Raw genomic sequence first — 16,619 nt, forward strand, 5'->3', positions numbered from 1 at the left:
TTTTTTTTTTTTTTTTTTTTTAAATTACCTCTTATGGTCCCAGCCTAAAACCCTGGCTTTCCAAGGGAGCGTCCTGAGCCTGAGTGGTGAAGAAAACATATGCCTCTTGCAGAGGACTGGAGTTCATATCCCAGCACTCACACTGGGCAGCTTAAAACCACCTTATCTTCAGCTTCAGGGGGATCTGATACCCTTTTTTGACCTCCCTGGGCATCCCATACCACATATGCCTTCTTATCTAAAAGCACCACCAGTTGTCACTAGTTATCAGAGGTCTAGGGAAGCAGCAATAGAAGGCGGCTAGAAAGGAGCGATTGCAAACTTGTATCCACTTGCCTGATTTTTGTGGGCAGTGCTTATTTTCTCACTTAGCTCATCAACTTGAACGGGAACTCAGAAATGTTAGTTGCTCAAATGGAGTGTCTGTTTAGATAGAAATGACCATCTTTATTTCAAATCTAACTTCAAAAAGGTCTGTGTTTACACAGCTTTTTGTTGCATGTAGCTTATTGCTATCCCACCTAAACTCCTGGAGTGGGCATCGGCAGGATGAAACACACACACACACACACACACACACACACACACACACACACACACACACACACCCCGTTGTTCAATTTCAATTTGCCTTATTGGCTCAACTGCTAGGCGCCTCCAATCTACCTTGGCTAGTGTGCCCTTCCCAGAACTTCCAACCCTAAATCTGTACCCCACTTCAGTCGCTCAGCTACCTCCAGTCTCAGCTCAACACCCCCAACTTCCCACCTGTAGAAGCAGCCTGTGGCCACTCCGCCCGAGATCTCATATGGCTGGTTGTCTTTTCCTCCTCCGAAGCATGGTGAACATTCCTTTCCTCTCTCTCTCCTGCGTCTGCCAGCTTCCTGCAGGGACCCAACTAGATCAAGAACCAGTTGGGGAACAGGTCCTTCGCATCAGAACCACCCCTACAGTTTAGCTTCAGTCAATACTTTTCAGTGTGTCTTGCATGTTCTTCCATATAGTCTTCATCCGTGCCTGAGCCAGGTCTAAATGGCCTCCCCTGACCCTTGACATCTCATCTGGATGATGGAGTAAAAAATGCTTTTTTCTCCGCTTCTACTAGTTTTAAAGATACTGTTATGAATAGCTTCTTAAGGTGAAGAGATGTTTTCTTTGTTCCTCTATGTGTGGGTGGAGTTTTAACAACCTCATTATTTCCTTTCCCGCTTGCTTTTGCAGACCAGTGAGCTTTTCTACTTCCTAGTGAACAAACTTCATGAGTATCTGCCAGAGTCGAGGGACAAGCATGCTCTTCAAAACAAAAGCCAGAGGGCTGATGAGCTGACGTAAGTACTAACGAGATAATCAGATAGTGTCCCTCTAAGGCAGTGGTTCTCAACCTGTGGGTTGCCACCTCCTTGGGGGGTCACATATCAGGTAGTTACATTACGATTTATAACAGTAGCAAAATTACAGTTCTGAAGTAGCAACGAAATAATTTTATGGCTGGAGGTCACCACAGCACAAGGAACTGCATTAAAGTGTCACAGCATTAGGAAGGTTGAGAGCCACTGCTCTAAGGTGTCAAAGAGAAATGGATAATACTAGACAAAAATATATGCGATATAATTTTAAAAATTAGTTTATTATTGTTTTATTATTAGTTTATTATTAGTTTAATATTGTTATTTGATTTTTTTTGAAATAGGTTCTTGTTTTGAAATCTGGAATAGGCTAGAACTCACTATGTAGATCTGGCTGGCCTCGAACCTCTGCTTTCCAAGTGTTATTATAATCGTAGGATAAGCCACCATGCCATGATCAGTGTCTAAGAGCAGAAACGGCTCTTATAGAGGACCTAAGTTTGGTTCTCAGCTCCTACAACTGGTGGCTCACAGGCCCCTATAACTCTAGCCCCAAGAGGATCTAATGACGGTGGCTTCTGTGGACACCTGCATTCCCATGCACAAACCCACTTCCAGGTGTATACACACACACACACACACACACACACACACTTAAAGATAAATCTTAAAAATGAAAATCATTGCAGATCATTTTAAACTAGTGATTATCCAAAAAATTTAAAAAAAAACAAAACAATATGAATTCCAAAATGCTTAAGCTTGTCCCTTGATCCTGGCATGCTGCTCTCAGTCTGTCAGGAAGCCCATGGTGAGTGCCTCCCATATAGCAACCCCAGACCAGGCACTCAGGCAGGGTTTGCAATTTGGTGCACGGAATTTGATGGATTTTTTGCTAAATGACCACTGGAAAGCCCTTCTCTCAAGGCTTATGGTTTTTGTGGGATTCTGACCTTGTGGAGCCATGCACATGTATTGTGCACATGTATGCCATTTTTCTTTTTTTTTCTCTCCTATTTCCTAGGGCGTGCATTGAAATTATACAGACGCTAGGGCTGATGTTCAGAGAAACAGAAATTGAATCGTCACGCTTGAACACACTGGCAGCTAAGAAGTAAGGTCTTATTCTGTATGTGCACGTGTGTATGTGTGTGTGCGTGTGCGTGTTTGTGTGTGCACGTGCATGTGTGTATGCCTGCTTTTCTGTTGTTTTGTCTTTTAAGAAGACATTGGACTGTGCAGTCTCTGTCTTGGCTCTTATTGTCCTCTGTCCACTGCTCTAGTTGGGGTCTTGAACCTGGGACAGTGGGGGCCCAAAATGAGGCGGACTGAATAGTTCCCCCTAGTAGTTAACCTTATTGAAAGCATCAGAAAACTTATGTTTTGAGGATATTCTCTGGGTTATGCAAGGTCAAATGAGCAGAACTCACTTGAGTTTAAGTTGTATACAGTCATAAGGACGACTTGGATCCAGCGAAATGTAGAATGGTTAACCTTTCTCACACCCGTCTAGACTAAGTCAGTGGGCTTTCCCCTGCAAGGCTGCCCAGGTGCTGCCTTCCTTCTTTTTGTTATTCTGCGCTGTTAAGAATATTTTATTTATTTATTCATAGACAGTTGATCAAATCCATCCTTAGACCCTCCCAACTCCTCTTATCTCCACCCCCATCTCCTTCACAGATTCATGTGCTCACTCGCTCTCTTAGAGATTTATTTATTATCTTATGTATGTGGGTACACTGTAGCTGTACAGATGGTTGTGAACCTTCATGTGGTTGTTGGGAATTGAATTTAGGACCTCTGCTCGCTCTGGTCAGCCCTGCTCGCTCCAGTTAGTCCTGTTTGCGCAGTCCCTGTTTGCTCCAGCCCAAATATTTATTTATTATTATAAGTACACTGTTGCTGTTTTTAGACACACCAGAAGAGGGAGTCTACTCCTCTGAAGGTCCTGAGTTCAAATCCCAGCAACCACATGGTGGCTCACAACCACCCATAATGAGATCTGACGCCCTCTTGTGGTGTGTCTGAAGTCAGTTACAATGTACTTACATATAATAATAAATAAATCTTTAAAAAAATGTTCTTTTTTAAAAAAATATTTATTTATTTATTTATTATATATAAGTACACTGTAGCTGTCTTCAGATACTCCAGAAGAGGGCATCAGATTTTGTTATGGGTGGTTGTGAGCCACCATGTGGTTGCTGGGATTTGAACTCAGGACCTTTGGAAGAGCAGTCAGCGCTCTTAACTGCTGAGCCATCTCATCTGCCCGAAAATGTTCTTCTTAAGCAACCCTTCTGCTCACCTTCTATTGGTGTCCACTCTTCTCTATCCTAAAAAGGAAACCGCTCCCATCCTTGGCTGTAAGGTGTAGCCTTTAGTTGTTCTAACTTGGTTTGACCCTATCAACTTCATCAAACCTTTCTCCTAACAAGACAAAGCCTAGTCTTCAGTCTGTGCTTTCAGTCTGTGCGTTCAGTCTGTGCGTTCAGTAGCTACAATAGAGTCTGGTGTTAATAATAATTTTAGGCACTTTTGATAGGCATAGGATTATCATGATAACAGGATTAATCTGTTGCTATGTAACATATTACATAAGCTTAGCGAGTTAAACACTATTATTATCTCAGGTCTCCGTGGATCAATACTCTGGGCAGAGTTGGTGCCTCTGCTCCTCGTCTCAGCCACTTGGGCTGCAGGGTTGATGGGATTTCTGTTCCCTCCTAGGCTCATGTGATGAGATAAATCACATGGCGGCTTATTTCTTGGCTCTATCTGTGAATTCTGGAAGGCCCCCTTTTACAAAGTTCATCTGATTTGAACACATCCCCCACCCCAGGATCATTTCGTCTGGACTGACAAAAATGTCACTAGTGATGGGCCTTCATATTTCCCACATAGTATAGCACAATCATGAATGGCTGCCACTTGTAGTCACGGGTCCTGCCCACACATAGAAGAGGCGGGATCATATGAGATCTGTGTACCCGTGGGATAGGAACATGGGAAGCTGTGTTAGAATGCTACCGTCCACGACATCACAGACTATTTGACCTCCAACTTTTGTACTCTAAAAATACTTTTAAAATTTTTTTAAATTCCAATACCAATACAAATAATAAAACCACTCGATTGTTGGGACAATTTTTAAGTCTGGGATATCAATCCTAGAAGTCTCTGTTTTCTGGATGAAGCTACAATTTGACTAAAATTGTTGACCCAGAGAGTTTTCAATGAAGTCATTTGGTGCAAACGGTCAATTTCAGATTAAATCCCATTTGAGGAAATAAAGAAGCAGTTATTCCTTTAGCATTTCCTCCTATTATTTCCCAAAGTAGAAATTTTGCCTTCTAGCTATATTCTCGCAGCGTGCCATGTTCTTTTATAGTTTGGTATTGTTACTGTTGAATTCCTATATTATCACAGTAAGAACTTTAGAGTGCCTTCTCTTAGATTTGAAAAGGAATTGTTACTGAAAATAAAGGGCTATAATTAAATAGAACAGAGAATGGAATGCCAATTCATACTTCATGCCTAGAAAAGCTTCAGAAAAAAATGTTCTGGGGGCCAAGGAGATGTCTCAGTCGATAAGAGAGCTTGCTGCAAAACTGTGAGAATGTGAGTTCAAATCCCCAGAACTTATATAAAACCTGACATAGTTGTGCTTGCTTCTAACCCCAGTACTGAGGGATGGGGTGGGGTGGGGTGGGGCAGAGACAGGAAAGTTGTTGTAGCCTGCTGATGGTCAACCCAGTTCAAACTTAGTGAGAGACCACGTTTGTGAAGGGAATAAAGACAGAACGGACACACAGCCAGAGAAGCTGGGGCAGGTGGGACTACACTTACTCTGATGGAGGGCACCTCCTATGCACAGCAACCCAGGACCTCATAAAGTTTGCCTCATATTCATGGCACAGGGGGAAGAGTTAGCTAGACTCTATAGGAGTCTCTGTAGATGGAGCAATCTCAAGCTGTAACCATCCTAGAGGAGGGAGCTGTGGTTGCTAGCTTGTGTGAGCACTACTAACAATTCCCACTTGGACTGGGGGATAGGGACAGCTTTGACATCTGTCTGATTGCTGACTTGGGGTGGGTGGGTGGGGGAGGCTTTGCCAGTGTCCCATGGATTTGAGGCATGGGTCCTTGACATAGCCTCCCCCCCCCCCCACTATACACACACACTTAGGACTTCATCTACTCATTATGAATTTGCTCAAAGTTCTCCCAGGTTCTCCCAGCTCACTGAATAAAGTGTTCCCATTTACTTACTGGTGAACTCAGATCTCAGCAAGAGAGACTGTCTCAAAAACTAAGGTGGGATGGGTTTGGAGGAACAACACCCAGGGTGGCCTAACAGATACACATACGCACATGCCTGCTATAAAATATGGTAAGCGTAGGCGACAGTGCATAGCTGAATTATCAAAGCACATCAAAATATATACATTGCTAATTTTTTTTTTTAAACTTAAAAAGAACGTCTATGGAGTTCTGTTTCTTTGTCCCAGAGATGCCGGTGACACATTGTCATAGCAATGCTTCAGCAAAGCCCTGTGGTGGAGATAGCCTATAGTTGGCACTTTCAAATAATTATGTGTGTGTGTTGGGGGTGTGAGCACACATGAGTTTAGGTGTCCTGGGAAACCAGAAGAGAGCATCGGAGCCCCTGGAACTGGAGTCACAGATGGTTGTGAGCCATCACATGGGTGCTGGGAATCAAACCTGAGACGCTGCAAGAGCAGTAAGCATCATGTGTTCTTAACTACTGAGCCACCCCCCTCCTTGGCCTCAGTAATCAGTATTTTAAAACTGTAAAATATAGCCCTCCAGTCAGCTTGCAGCTTACCCTGTCTCTGTCTGAGAGGCCGAACCTACTCCATCTTGGGACCAGCCTCCATCTTAGGAGAAACTTGGCCTATAGCTGAACCCAAGCTGCACCCAAGCACCAGGAAGGACCCCACGGCTTGTCCTTGTCCCATACCCCAGAGTTACTCCCTAGCTACCTCCTAGCAGCAGTCAATCAAAGATGAGTCTGATAGTTTCTGATGTACTTTCAGGCCGTTTGTGACTGTTCATGGTTTTGCTTCAGAGCACCCACCCACCTGTTGGCTTACAGTACAATTAGATGCTCGCCAGGATGGCGATCCCCTTGCCTGCTCCCATTCCCTATAAAACCTTGTCTTGCTGAGGTTTGGGGCTGCTTCGCCAAACCTTCCTGCTGCATCAGGGTCGGCGGGGAGCAAGCCCAAGCTTGAGCTTGTAATAAAGAGACCCTAGTGTGATCACGTCAGAGTCATTCCCAGGTGGCCTTTTGGGGCTCGAGAACATGGCACAGCATCTCCATTTTAATCTTTTTTTTTCAGTTTCCCTCTTTTTTGGTTGTTGGTTGTCTCCATTCCTCTGCTTCTGTGACACTGTCTGTTTACTCTCCCTCCTCCCTCCTCAGTGCTCCCACATGTTCACTGTCTCACCTCTCCATCCTCAGTTCTTCCTCTTTCTGACCTGTTCCCGTATTTATACTTCGAATGAGCTTAGCCTAACCACTTACTTCCTCCGACTATAGAATCTATTTTGACTACACTGTCACTTAGAATTAATACTCCATAAACATACGTTGGAAATATAGCTTTACTCAAAACCACCACAGCCTTCTTTAAATCCCCACCCCCAACCCCCTCAACTTTCTGAGCTATGCTTTCCCTCAGCTCAAAAAAAAAAAAAAATCATTCTGTTTAGATTTCGAAAAAAAAAAAACACAATAAACTTATCATTTCAAGATCGTCACCTGCTTGTCTAAGGGTCATTTAAGAAGTGTCATAAGTTTGACTCCGCCTGTTCCCATTTAGAAGCGTTTCCCATTAATGGCTTTTTGTTTAATTTTTAGGGGAACACTGTTTAATCTCTTAGTAATTCTAATTAGCAAACCGAAGGTTCCAAAGTCCTGCTCCAAGTCTGATGCCCAGCCGGTGGCTGATCCAACCTCAGCCGAAGCGTTTTTCGACAGTCAGGTGAGAAGAGAACTTGGGGGGTTGGCTGAGTGGAACACATGTGGGCTCTTGTTTCTGTCTTTTAATGTGGAACACGTTGCCGTAGGATCCGGAAGTACGCATACGAGAAAGGACATATTTTGTTATGAACCTAACATCTTAGCTATTTCAGCATATGTGAGGAATCTGAGCTAATACTTGATCTTAGGATGACGGTGGAGACTAGAAGGTAACTTTTAGAATCTGGCCTAAGAGTCCGATGTGAGCCACAGCAAGAAGACTGGGTTCAAAGGCGGGAAACGCGGGGCTTGCTTTTGGGTGTGTTAATCTGGATCATCAATAGCATTCCCCCATGAACGCATCTAGCGGACAAAAGGGTGAGTGTAGGCTTCATGCCTGCAGGACATACGGATCTTCTGCGCTGGACAGTCAGTGTGGCCATCAGGAGACAGTACAGTGTTTGGCTCGTCAGTGTTGGCTGAGTAAGGGAGCGATTAAAGCAGAGTTCATCCTGCACGCGGTATGACAGGAGCAGAGGCTAGACCGGGCATAGGCAGTTCTCATGTTCAGAGGAGCAGAGGCTAGGCCTGGCATAGGCAGTTCTCATGCCCAGAGTGGCTTGTGGGTACTGCCAACTGCCTGGAGACCTCATGAGCAGTCAGAGGCCCTGAGCCCATGTTTACCCAGATCACAGAAGAAGCTAGGCACAAGCCTAAAGTCCCCAGAGGACCTCCTGCCTCAATTCCAAGAAGTTTATTTACCCCCCCTTTTTTTTTTTTTTTTTTTTTTTTCGAGACAGGGTTTCTCTGTGTAGCCCTGGCTGTCCTGGCACTCACTTTGTAGACCAGGCTGGCCTCGAACTCAGAAATCCGCCTGCCTCTGCCTCCCGAGTGCTGGGATTAAAGGCGTGCGCCACCACGCCCGGCTTATTTACCCCTTTTTGTTTTGTTTTTGAGATAGGGTTTCTCTGTGTGGCCCTGGCTGTCCTAGAACCCCCTTTGTAGGGGGCTGTTTAGAACTCAGAGATCCACCTGCCTCTGCCTTCTGAGCGCTGATTAAAGGTGTGCACAACCGCTGCCTGGCCATGTTTCCACCTTCTTGAAGTAAGGTTGTTGATCTGTCTGACTGCTGCTGTGGCCCCCGGTGTAGAGGCCCTTCATGCTTTTGTCTGGGCCATTGTGCCTACCCTGAATCCACGTTGTGAGTCGTTGCTGAATGTGATGAGAGCAGCTTTGCTTTTGGTGGTGCTGAGGACCAAACACACCCAAGAAAAGCACTCTACCACTCAACTACATCCCCAGAGGTCCTCTTTTTACTTTTTGTTTCGAGTTGCCCAAACAGGCCTTGAACTGGGGATCTCCCTGCCTCAGGCTCTTTGGTGTCTAGAATTACGAGCCTGAGGCAAGGAGCCCAGCACGCAAGCAGCCTTCCTGAGAATGACTTGAGCCAAGTGGATCAGGAAAGTGGCCATCACAAATTAAAATTCTAATCAGAAATCCTTTGACACTCGTCTAAAGGGACGTGGCTTTTCTGGCTCGGCCTTTGCTAGTGTATTGACTCATTGCAATGTCTAGTTACAGAAGCTCACCCTGGAGTACGCGGACACTGCCACAGCTCTGCTCTATGAGATTCTGCTTGTCTTTCAGCAGGTACAAGGCATGTTTTTGTTATAATTCTGATTTGGTGATGAAGAGCAAAAACTTATAATTTTGGGTCTTATAGCATTGTGGTATCTAAGTTCAAGAAATCCAGGGCTAAAAGTTGTAAAGAATAGACCCAGGTGGATCCAGGCACAGCCAGACCCACCCTATAACTGGGAGCATCCGGCCATAAAAGATAAAAAAAGAAAAAAAAAAAAAAGGAATGCAGGAACTGGCCAGGGCTATCAAAGTTGACCAAATGGCCATCTGGCAGGATGGCGCCTCCCGGGCGGTGCCTCCCTCTAGCCAACCATAAATCATACATTGACCAGGTGTCCTGCTGACCCCGATAAGTCCCAGGCCCTTGTGCCTCCCCCTTAGCTGGCACGTACTATCCTGTTAACTTGTAACCCTGCTGATGTTTGAATAAGCCAATCATGTGTAACCACGCCAATTCTTTCTGCTCCCCACTTTTTGGTTTGTGGTTTTTTGCCTTTATAAGTGTGTGAGAAGTTTGGGCCAGGGTCAAACTCCTCTGCCCCCTGCGCGGTGCATGAGTTTCGACCCCAGCATGCTGGCTCGAGCACTCCTTTGTTGGTTGTGTGTTTGTGTGCCATTAAAGCCTCTTGTGGTTACAGCAAGTCCGGTCTCAGCGTCTTACTGGGTGCGTGCCTTCCCGAGAAGGGTCTCCCTCAGGGGGTCTTTCAGTGATGCTGTGGTTAACAGTGTACCACGCTTTTATTGGGGACCTTCTCTGAATCGGGTTGTGAAGTTTCAGTGACATTACAGGTTATTTTACAGATACTGATTTTAAAGATTTGAGAATTCTTTTAGATACAACTTTAGACGTCACGACTATAACTCGTCTCCTTGAGTTTCTAGGGAAATCTTGGATTGGGATCCACGAAGTTCGCTATTAGCTGGATGATGTCCTTTCTACAAAGCTGTCCTCCCATCGTGAGTACTGAGAGGAAAAGGGCCCGGCTTAACGGGGATTTTGTGCTTAATTAACAAAACATAGGCATTGTGTTGTGATGGAGTCTACAAAGCAGAAGCAAAATGTAAACATGATTATTTTTGTTATTTAATCAAAAGAAAATGTTTTTTGTATTCAAGACCCGAGTTAAAGGTATTAAAATTATGGCTTAAGATTAAGCTTTCTTTTATAAAAAGCAAAGCAAAGCAAAACAAAACAAAAGCTTTGAAGGTAAATGGAGCAAAAAAAAAGTTAAGTTATTGGCTTGTCATTTAAGTAAAAGCACCGGCATTTTCCATAAGCAGACACATGAATAGGACATTTGGAATTGGCTGTGTGCTCTGCCCCTGTAGCCACCACTGTGGGGCCACCACCATGGTCCCAACTCTGATGATGTCAGGTGGAGATTCCATGCCTTTCCAATGGTCCATGCCTGTCATTCTACTAGATCACAGCCAGAGGGAGCTATTTAACACAAAAATGTGACTGCAATTCCTTGCTGTGAACCTGATGATCTCTAAGTAGCTTTTCTCTTTGCATAGAGGCTGACCTCTGATCTCTGACCTCTGACCTCCATAGGCCTGCAGGGCTGGGTATCTTTAGCTTTGCTGCCTCATCTGGTCCCTCCTTCCCCTGTGTACATCTCTCAACTCAATGACAGCCCTTCCCCGCGACCCCCCCCCCCCCGCCCTCCCACTCCCTGTCTTCCTCTGTGTTGGTCGTGCCACCGACTAAGGGTAATTTGCAAAGGACAGAAGCTGGTTGGTCCAAGATGGAAGAATTGTATCTTGTAAGAATATTGCTGTGTCCTTCCATGAGTAAAGGCTAAAGGACAAGAGAGCATATGTGGGCTGTGAGACAAAGTCATTTTAATATTTTTGAGGTGTCTTGCTATATTTCTCAGGTTGGCCCCCAACTCACGATCCTCCTGCATAACAGTAGCAAAATTACAGTTATGAAAACAGTTTTACAGTTGGGGGTCACCACAACATGAGGAGCCCTATTAAAAGGGTCACAGCGTTAGGAAGGTTGAGAACCACTGCCTTAAAGGAACTGAGTTAAGTATGAGGCCAGACTGTGACCATGAAGTCTGTCAGGATGAAGGGTGTCTTGAGGCAAGGGCAGGTCGACACATAGACCCAGCTGTAAACAGTAGGGGCAAAAGGAGACCTCGTGAGAGAGATTTGCAAAACAAACAAACAAAATCACTGTTTCGGGGATGTGATCATTGAATGCACCTACTTCTCAGCCAGCCCTGATTACTGTAGCTAATAAAACCACGGAGGCACTGAGAGGCGAGGCGATGGCTCAGCAGGTAGTGAGCACTTCCTGCCAAGCCTGACAACCTGAGTTCAATCCCGGGCGCTCATATGATGACTTAAGCAAGCTGTCCGCCGACTTCCACACATACACCGAGGCATGCGTGCATAACATGCCACCCCCAAATGATTAAAAATGTAATTTTTAAAAAGAATTATTTATTTATTTTATGAGTACATGGTCGCTGTCTTTAGACACACCAGAAGAGGGCATCCGATCTCATTACAGATGGTTGTGAGCCACCATGTGGTTTCTGGGAATTGAACTCCAGACCTCTGGAAGAGCAGTCAGTGCTCTTAACCGCTGAGCCATCTCTCCAGCCCTAAAAGGATAATCTTAAAAAAAGAACAATAACAATAAAAAAAAATCAAGGCGCTAAAGAAATTAAAATTATAATCGCAGGTTCGTTTGTGATCCGGTATCGAGTAGCATTTCAGAGAGAAATAGCTCACAGGCATCGGAGTTAAGAGTGGCAGAGGCATCGGTTTGGGTTTGTGGATGAGGCTAGCGGCTAAATCAGGGCGTGTGTGGGTGACGCCCCGTCCGCATGCATGTAATGACATTTTCTTCCTCTAGATGGCGTTTGTGGCCAGGATCGTGGAGGGAGTGGTGAGAGGGCTTTCAGCTCCTTTCCAGCTGCTGACTCCCTGCCAAGCAGTTCTGTTGTACCAGCAGTTTTACATCCTCAGGAGCTGCCTGCAGCATAGCAAGGCTCTGGCCGAGTATATCAGGAACGACCACCGTGAGGAGTTCAGGTAAGGCAGAGCACGTCAAATTGAAGTACCCACGGCTCATTCTCACAGGCCCTTACTATTAGCATTCGGTCTAAGCTCTGCGCCCCACAGTTACCTGGCAACAGCCAGGTGTGCCCGACTCACTATAAAAGAGGCTGTTTGCCCCCTCCTCTCTCTCTTGCTGTCATGCTCTTTCTCTGCCTATTCTATACTATACTGTCCCGGTGTCAGAGGAGGCACCCCCTTCCCCCATACCTGACTACACCTCCATAGAACATATCCCCTGCTCTCTTTATCTTTCTATAAACACATCATTTAGGACAGGACGATGCTTGGGTTGATGGAAAATTCCACACTTGTTTTTGGTAATTCTTTGTTTGATCACAGGTAAGGCGAAATCTGGGACAGCTCTAAGAACCACTACCATCTGACTGTTCCTGACCTAGAATCCACTTGTCTCGAATCGATTGCCTTTCTTGTGCGCAGCCCACGTTGCACAGACGTGTAATGATTTATTTTGGAGTAACAAATCCTATTGAAGGAGTGATAAATCATGAACTGTGAGTTCAAGCCAGTCGTTGCAGGGGCATTTTGCAGGGATCAGTCAGTAAGGGGGACACACTGGGAACCCAGACACACTGGGGAGTTAGCTGGCTGTCCATTGGCTTCATTCACCCTCTTGTCACGAGCAAAACAGTAAGAGGCAGCAGTAGCCAGGGTTGGTTTCCTCAGGCAGCCAACCTGCTCCGCTGTGCACCTCAGGGGTTGCACCTCTTTATAAAGGCCAGCAAAGCACTCAGCAGTACAACCTGAACTAACTCGTACTTTAGAAAAGCTCGTTTCTTTAGAAAAGCTAAGGTAGTTTTTGCCTTAAATGAGAAGGGTTCAGGCAGCTTGGCTCTGCTATTGGTTCGGAGAGAGAGACATCAGAAGATGTGGAGGCGTACATTACAGCTTTATATTGGCTTCAAAAGGAAGAAATCCAGCCCTCTGTGTGGACTCCGTTTTTCCTGTGTGTGGCATTACATCAGAGGGTCCACTCTGGATACCATAAAAGGAACTTATTTGGCTCCACGTTGATCCCACAAATCAGTCCCAGCACCCCTCCACTCCTGCCTCCTAACTTCCTTTGAAAATTTCATTAGGAAAAACTGACATTGCGTGAAATTTACCCCTCTAGAGCATATAATTTGGTAGCTCTGAGTACATTTCACAATGTTTTTGCAACTGTAATTATTGAACCCTGGAACACTGTCATTATCTAAAATAAACCCAGTGCCTGCTAAGCAGACACATCCCATTCTTCCTTCTCAGCTCTTGCCTCTAACCTCTTACCTACCCTGTCTTCTAGACAAGTGTCCAATGGACGCCCTTTCCCCCCATGTCTTTCGTTTATCATATTCCCAAGGTTTAGTATGTTGTGGTATGTATAACATCACACACACACACATACACACACACACACCTACCTACCTACCTGTTTTTCCAGTTTGAGAGAAAGTCTTACAGTGTAGCCCAGGCTGGTCTTGAACTAACCGTTTATCTTAAGTTGGCTTTGAACTCACAGCAATTACAGGCATGTACCATCATGCTTACCCTAATTATAAAAGACCTAGTTATAAACTTTATAAACAATCAGGACAGCTGGCACAAATGCTTAGCAGTAGGACCTGGAGCTCCAGCAGGACCCTGTTAGGGCGATTGTGTGCCCTTTGGCTACCATCCCCCCTGCTTTCTCCTCCCAGCCCCCTGGTTTATGTTTCTTATGGACCTTCAGGTTTGTGGTTTTTTTTTTAAAAGGTTTTTAGAAAACCAATGGTTTTAACTTACCTTGCATTAGAATCATCTGTTATCAAAAACACTGACCCAGGTGTGGTCCTTCTGTTTTGGTTTGCCTGGGGCATGGTCTGGGAATGGCAGTTTTAAAAAGCTACCCTCAGTGATTCTGGTCTTCACCATTCTTTGATGCTACTCAAGGAGGTGGATGAAGGCTGCCTCTATCTTTATGGGAGATAAACGCTACTCTTTCCTCTTGCCTGATCTGGATGGGTTATCTCATCTTGGTTCCCCTCTCCTTGCTGTGCAGTTTGAGGGGCCCACCATCAGAATCCTTAGCATAGATTTTGGTGATGACAGTCCCATCCTGTCTTGGTCACCGCCTAGGTGGCAGATCCATTATTAATAATTCTTGTCTCAAATAAAGAGAAAGGCTGGAGTGCATTTGTGGTAAGGATTTTCTAAGTCCTGAGCTCGGGAGGTTGGAGGTCTGAAAATGCTGAGTCCCCGTGGCTAAGGGTCCTCCCCCCCCCACTCCCCTCCTCCTCCCCCCCTTCCATCGTTGTGCCGTGAATGTGAACATACTCCCCCCCACTCCCACCCCACCCCTCCCCCACCCCTCCCCCCCCCCCCCCTGCCCTTGCTATGCCGTGAAAGGAAATATACTGGATGAAATCATGTTTAAGTTCTTGTTTTTAACGGTGGGTGTTTTGTTTCTCGCTGTGATCTGCAGGTACTTTATTCACATGCCGGCCTTGGAAAAGAGGCTCCCAGGATGCTACCCCATTACAGAGCCCACCACTCAGCTCTGTCATGAAGTTCTGCAGTTGATTGAACAGAAACAGTGTGCAAAATGTTAGAGGAGATAAGAAGTATAAAGTATCCACTGAAGTCACTATGAAAAACAGCCTTTTGATTTATTGAATATTTAGCTCCTTCCTTTTAAAGAGTCTAGTGAAGTGCTCATTAACACCTCTTACTTTTTGGTTTTTGCTTCCCACCCCCACCCACCCCCCAAGACAGGGTTTCTCTGTGTAGCCCTGGCTGTCCTGGAACTCACTTTGTAGACCAGGCTGGCCTTGAGCTCAGAAATCCGCCTGCCTCTGCCTCCCAAGTGCTGGGATTAAAGGTGTGCGCCACCACGCCTGGCGGTTTTTGCTTTCTTGAGATAGGGTTTCTCTGTGTAGCCCTGGCTGTCTTGGAACTCCTTCTGTAGACCTGGAACTCACAGAGATCTGCCAGCCTCTGCCTCCGCCTCCCAAGCACTAGGAGTAAACTGTGTGTCCCCACGCCCAGTTCTGGGGTGGGGGTAGAGTCTTAATCTTTTTAAGTAACCATGTCTGGGCTGAGAGCATGCAACTCAGAGGCAGAGTCTCTACCTAGCATCTGTGAAGATGTGTGTTCAAGCGCTACCACAGGAAAAAACAAACAAAACCAAAAAACCCCAAACAAACAGTAACAAAACCAAAGCAAAACAACCCAGCCCCAAGCAACACAAACACTGGCTACATCTTTCTTCACTTATGGAATGTGCCGTACCTCTCCAGAATGAAAGCTTTCTCAAAGCCATGAAAACAGTACTGAGCAAGCGCAGAATCTCAGAGCCTGCGGGTGCAGAACAGATCCCGTGGGTCTCCTTGGTGATTGGAGGGAGCCATTGGAACACCCGCAGCAAGATTGTCGTAGAAGTACAAAGTACACAGCCTTAGAGAAGTGCCCGGTGATGGCGTGCGGGTGTTGGTGTGCGGCACCTTCTCCCCTACCCGGAAATATTTTAATGTCAAAAGTGTGCCTGCAGCAGTGGGCAGGAGGGCACCACTGCAGCTGCACGGAATACTGAAGGAAAACAGGCAGGACTTCCTATGGGGAAGCTCCGCAGTATGCTGCTCTGTTTCACACCAGAGTGGGCCAGTCTGAACCAGCCTGTGGAGCCTCAAGGAAGAGGGACCTCATCTTGAGCTCTACAGTCTCGCACTCATTTACAAAAGGTCTCACTGAGTGGCTGTAAGTTAACTTAGACCCCAAACGCTTTCTGGAGCTGTTGCGTTTGACTTTAAAAAACACGAGAAGTGGGCTTTCTGTTTAACTTCCTACAGCCTGAGGAAGTAGGAGAGGAAAGTCCGCTTCCAAAGAGAGCGCGCTCTGGGCGGCTTTGCCTGTGGTGCTCAATGGAACCACGGCTGGGGACCTTGTTGAGACTTAGTTTCGTCTCATAAATTTGTCCAGCAATATTTAAATTATTTTACAGTGATCATTTTTTAATATAATATTTATATGATTTTGACTGATTGCTCAATATATTTCTTAAATTTACTACTTCTATAGCTTTCTAAATATTTTATGTAAAAATAGAACCGTTCCAGCTGAGACTGTAGCTCAAATGGTAGGGCACTTGCCTGGCATGTAGGGAGGCCCCGGTTCAGTGCCCAGCACCACAAAAATAATAAAATAAAAACTGGCTTCTAGATATGAGACTTTGTGTTTAAAAAGAAAAAAGGCATACAGACACTTTTAGCTTCTCAAATCGCTACTCTGAGAGGCTGTAGGTGGCTAAGGAGGGAACCTTCTTACCCGTGTTCCAGATGTGTGCACCTGCCCTGGGCAGCCTCAGCCGCCTCCTTGCCCTGCTGTGCTCCCACACGCCATTCTTACTGCTCCAGTAATGACTTGATTTGCCAGCATCCCAGGCAAGTTCTTATGTGCTGGTTTCGTTGTCAGTGCAGTGTTTAATAGAATCATTGTAAGATCTTTCAAAAGAAAAAAAAATACCATAAAGGTAGTACTGAGTTTTCAACTTGAAAAACCTGGTATACTGTGACTTTCAAAATAATGTTTTG

The 16,619-nt window shown here is 45.5% G+C and overlaps 1 protein-coding gene across 1 annotated transcript in view; it reads left to right on the top strand.

Moving 5' to 3' along the window:
• C10H12orf56 (chromosome 10 C12orf56 homolog) overlaps positions 1-14,653 on the top strand; it is a 52,964-nt gene extending 38,311 nt beyond the window's left edge. The window contains exons 7-13 of the mRNA XM_021174785.2: positions 1,222-1,328; positions 2,371-2,460; positions 7,234-7,357; positions 8,911-8,985; positions 9,859-9,933; positions 11,849-12,027; positions 14,516-14,653. Coding sequence (XP_021030444.1) covers positions 1,222-1,328; positions 2,371-2,460; positions 7,234-7,357; positions 8,911-8,985; positions 9,859-9,933; positions 11,849-12,027; positions 14,516-14,642 — 777 coding nt within the window. The 3' untranslated portion in view covers positions 14,643-14,653. The remainder of the gene's footprint in view (positions 1-1,221; positions 1,329-2,370; positions 2,461-7,233; positions 7,358-8,910; positions 8,986-9,858; positions 9,934-11,848; positions 12,028-14,515) is intronic.
• The last annotated feature ends 1,966 nt before the right edge of the window (positions 14,654-16,619 follow it).

Source organism: Mus caroli, chromosome 10 (assembly GCF_900094665.2).
Source record: "Mus caroli chromosome 10, CAROLI_EIJ_v1.1, whole genome shotgun sequence".
Lineage (NCBI taxonomy): Eukaryota > Metazoa > Chordata > Mammalia > Rodentia > Muridae > Mus > Mus caroli.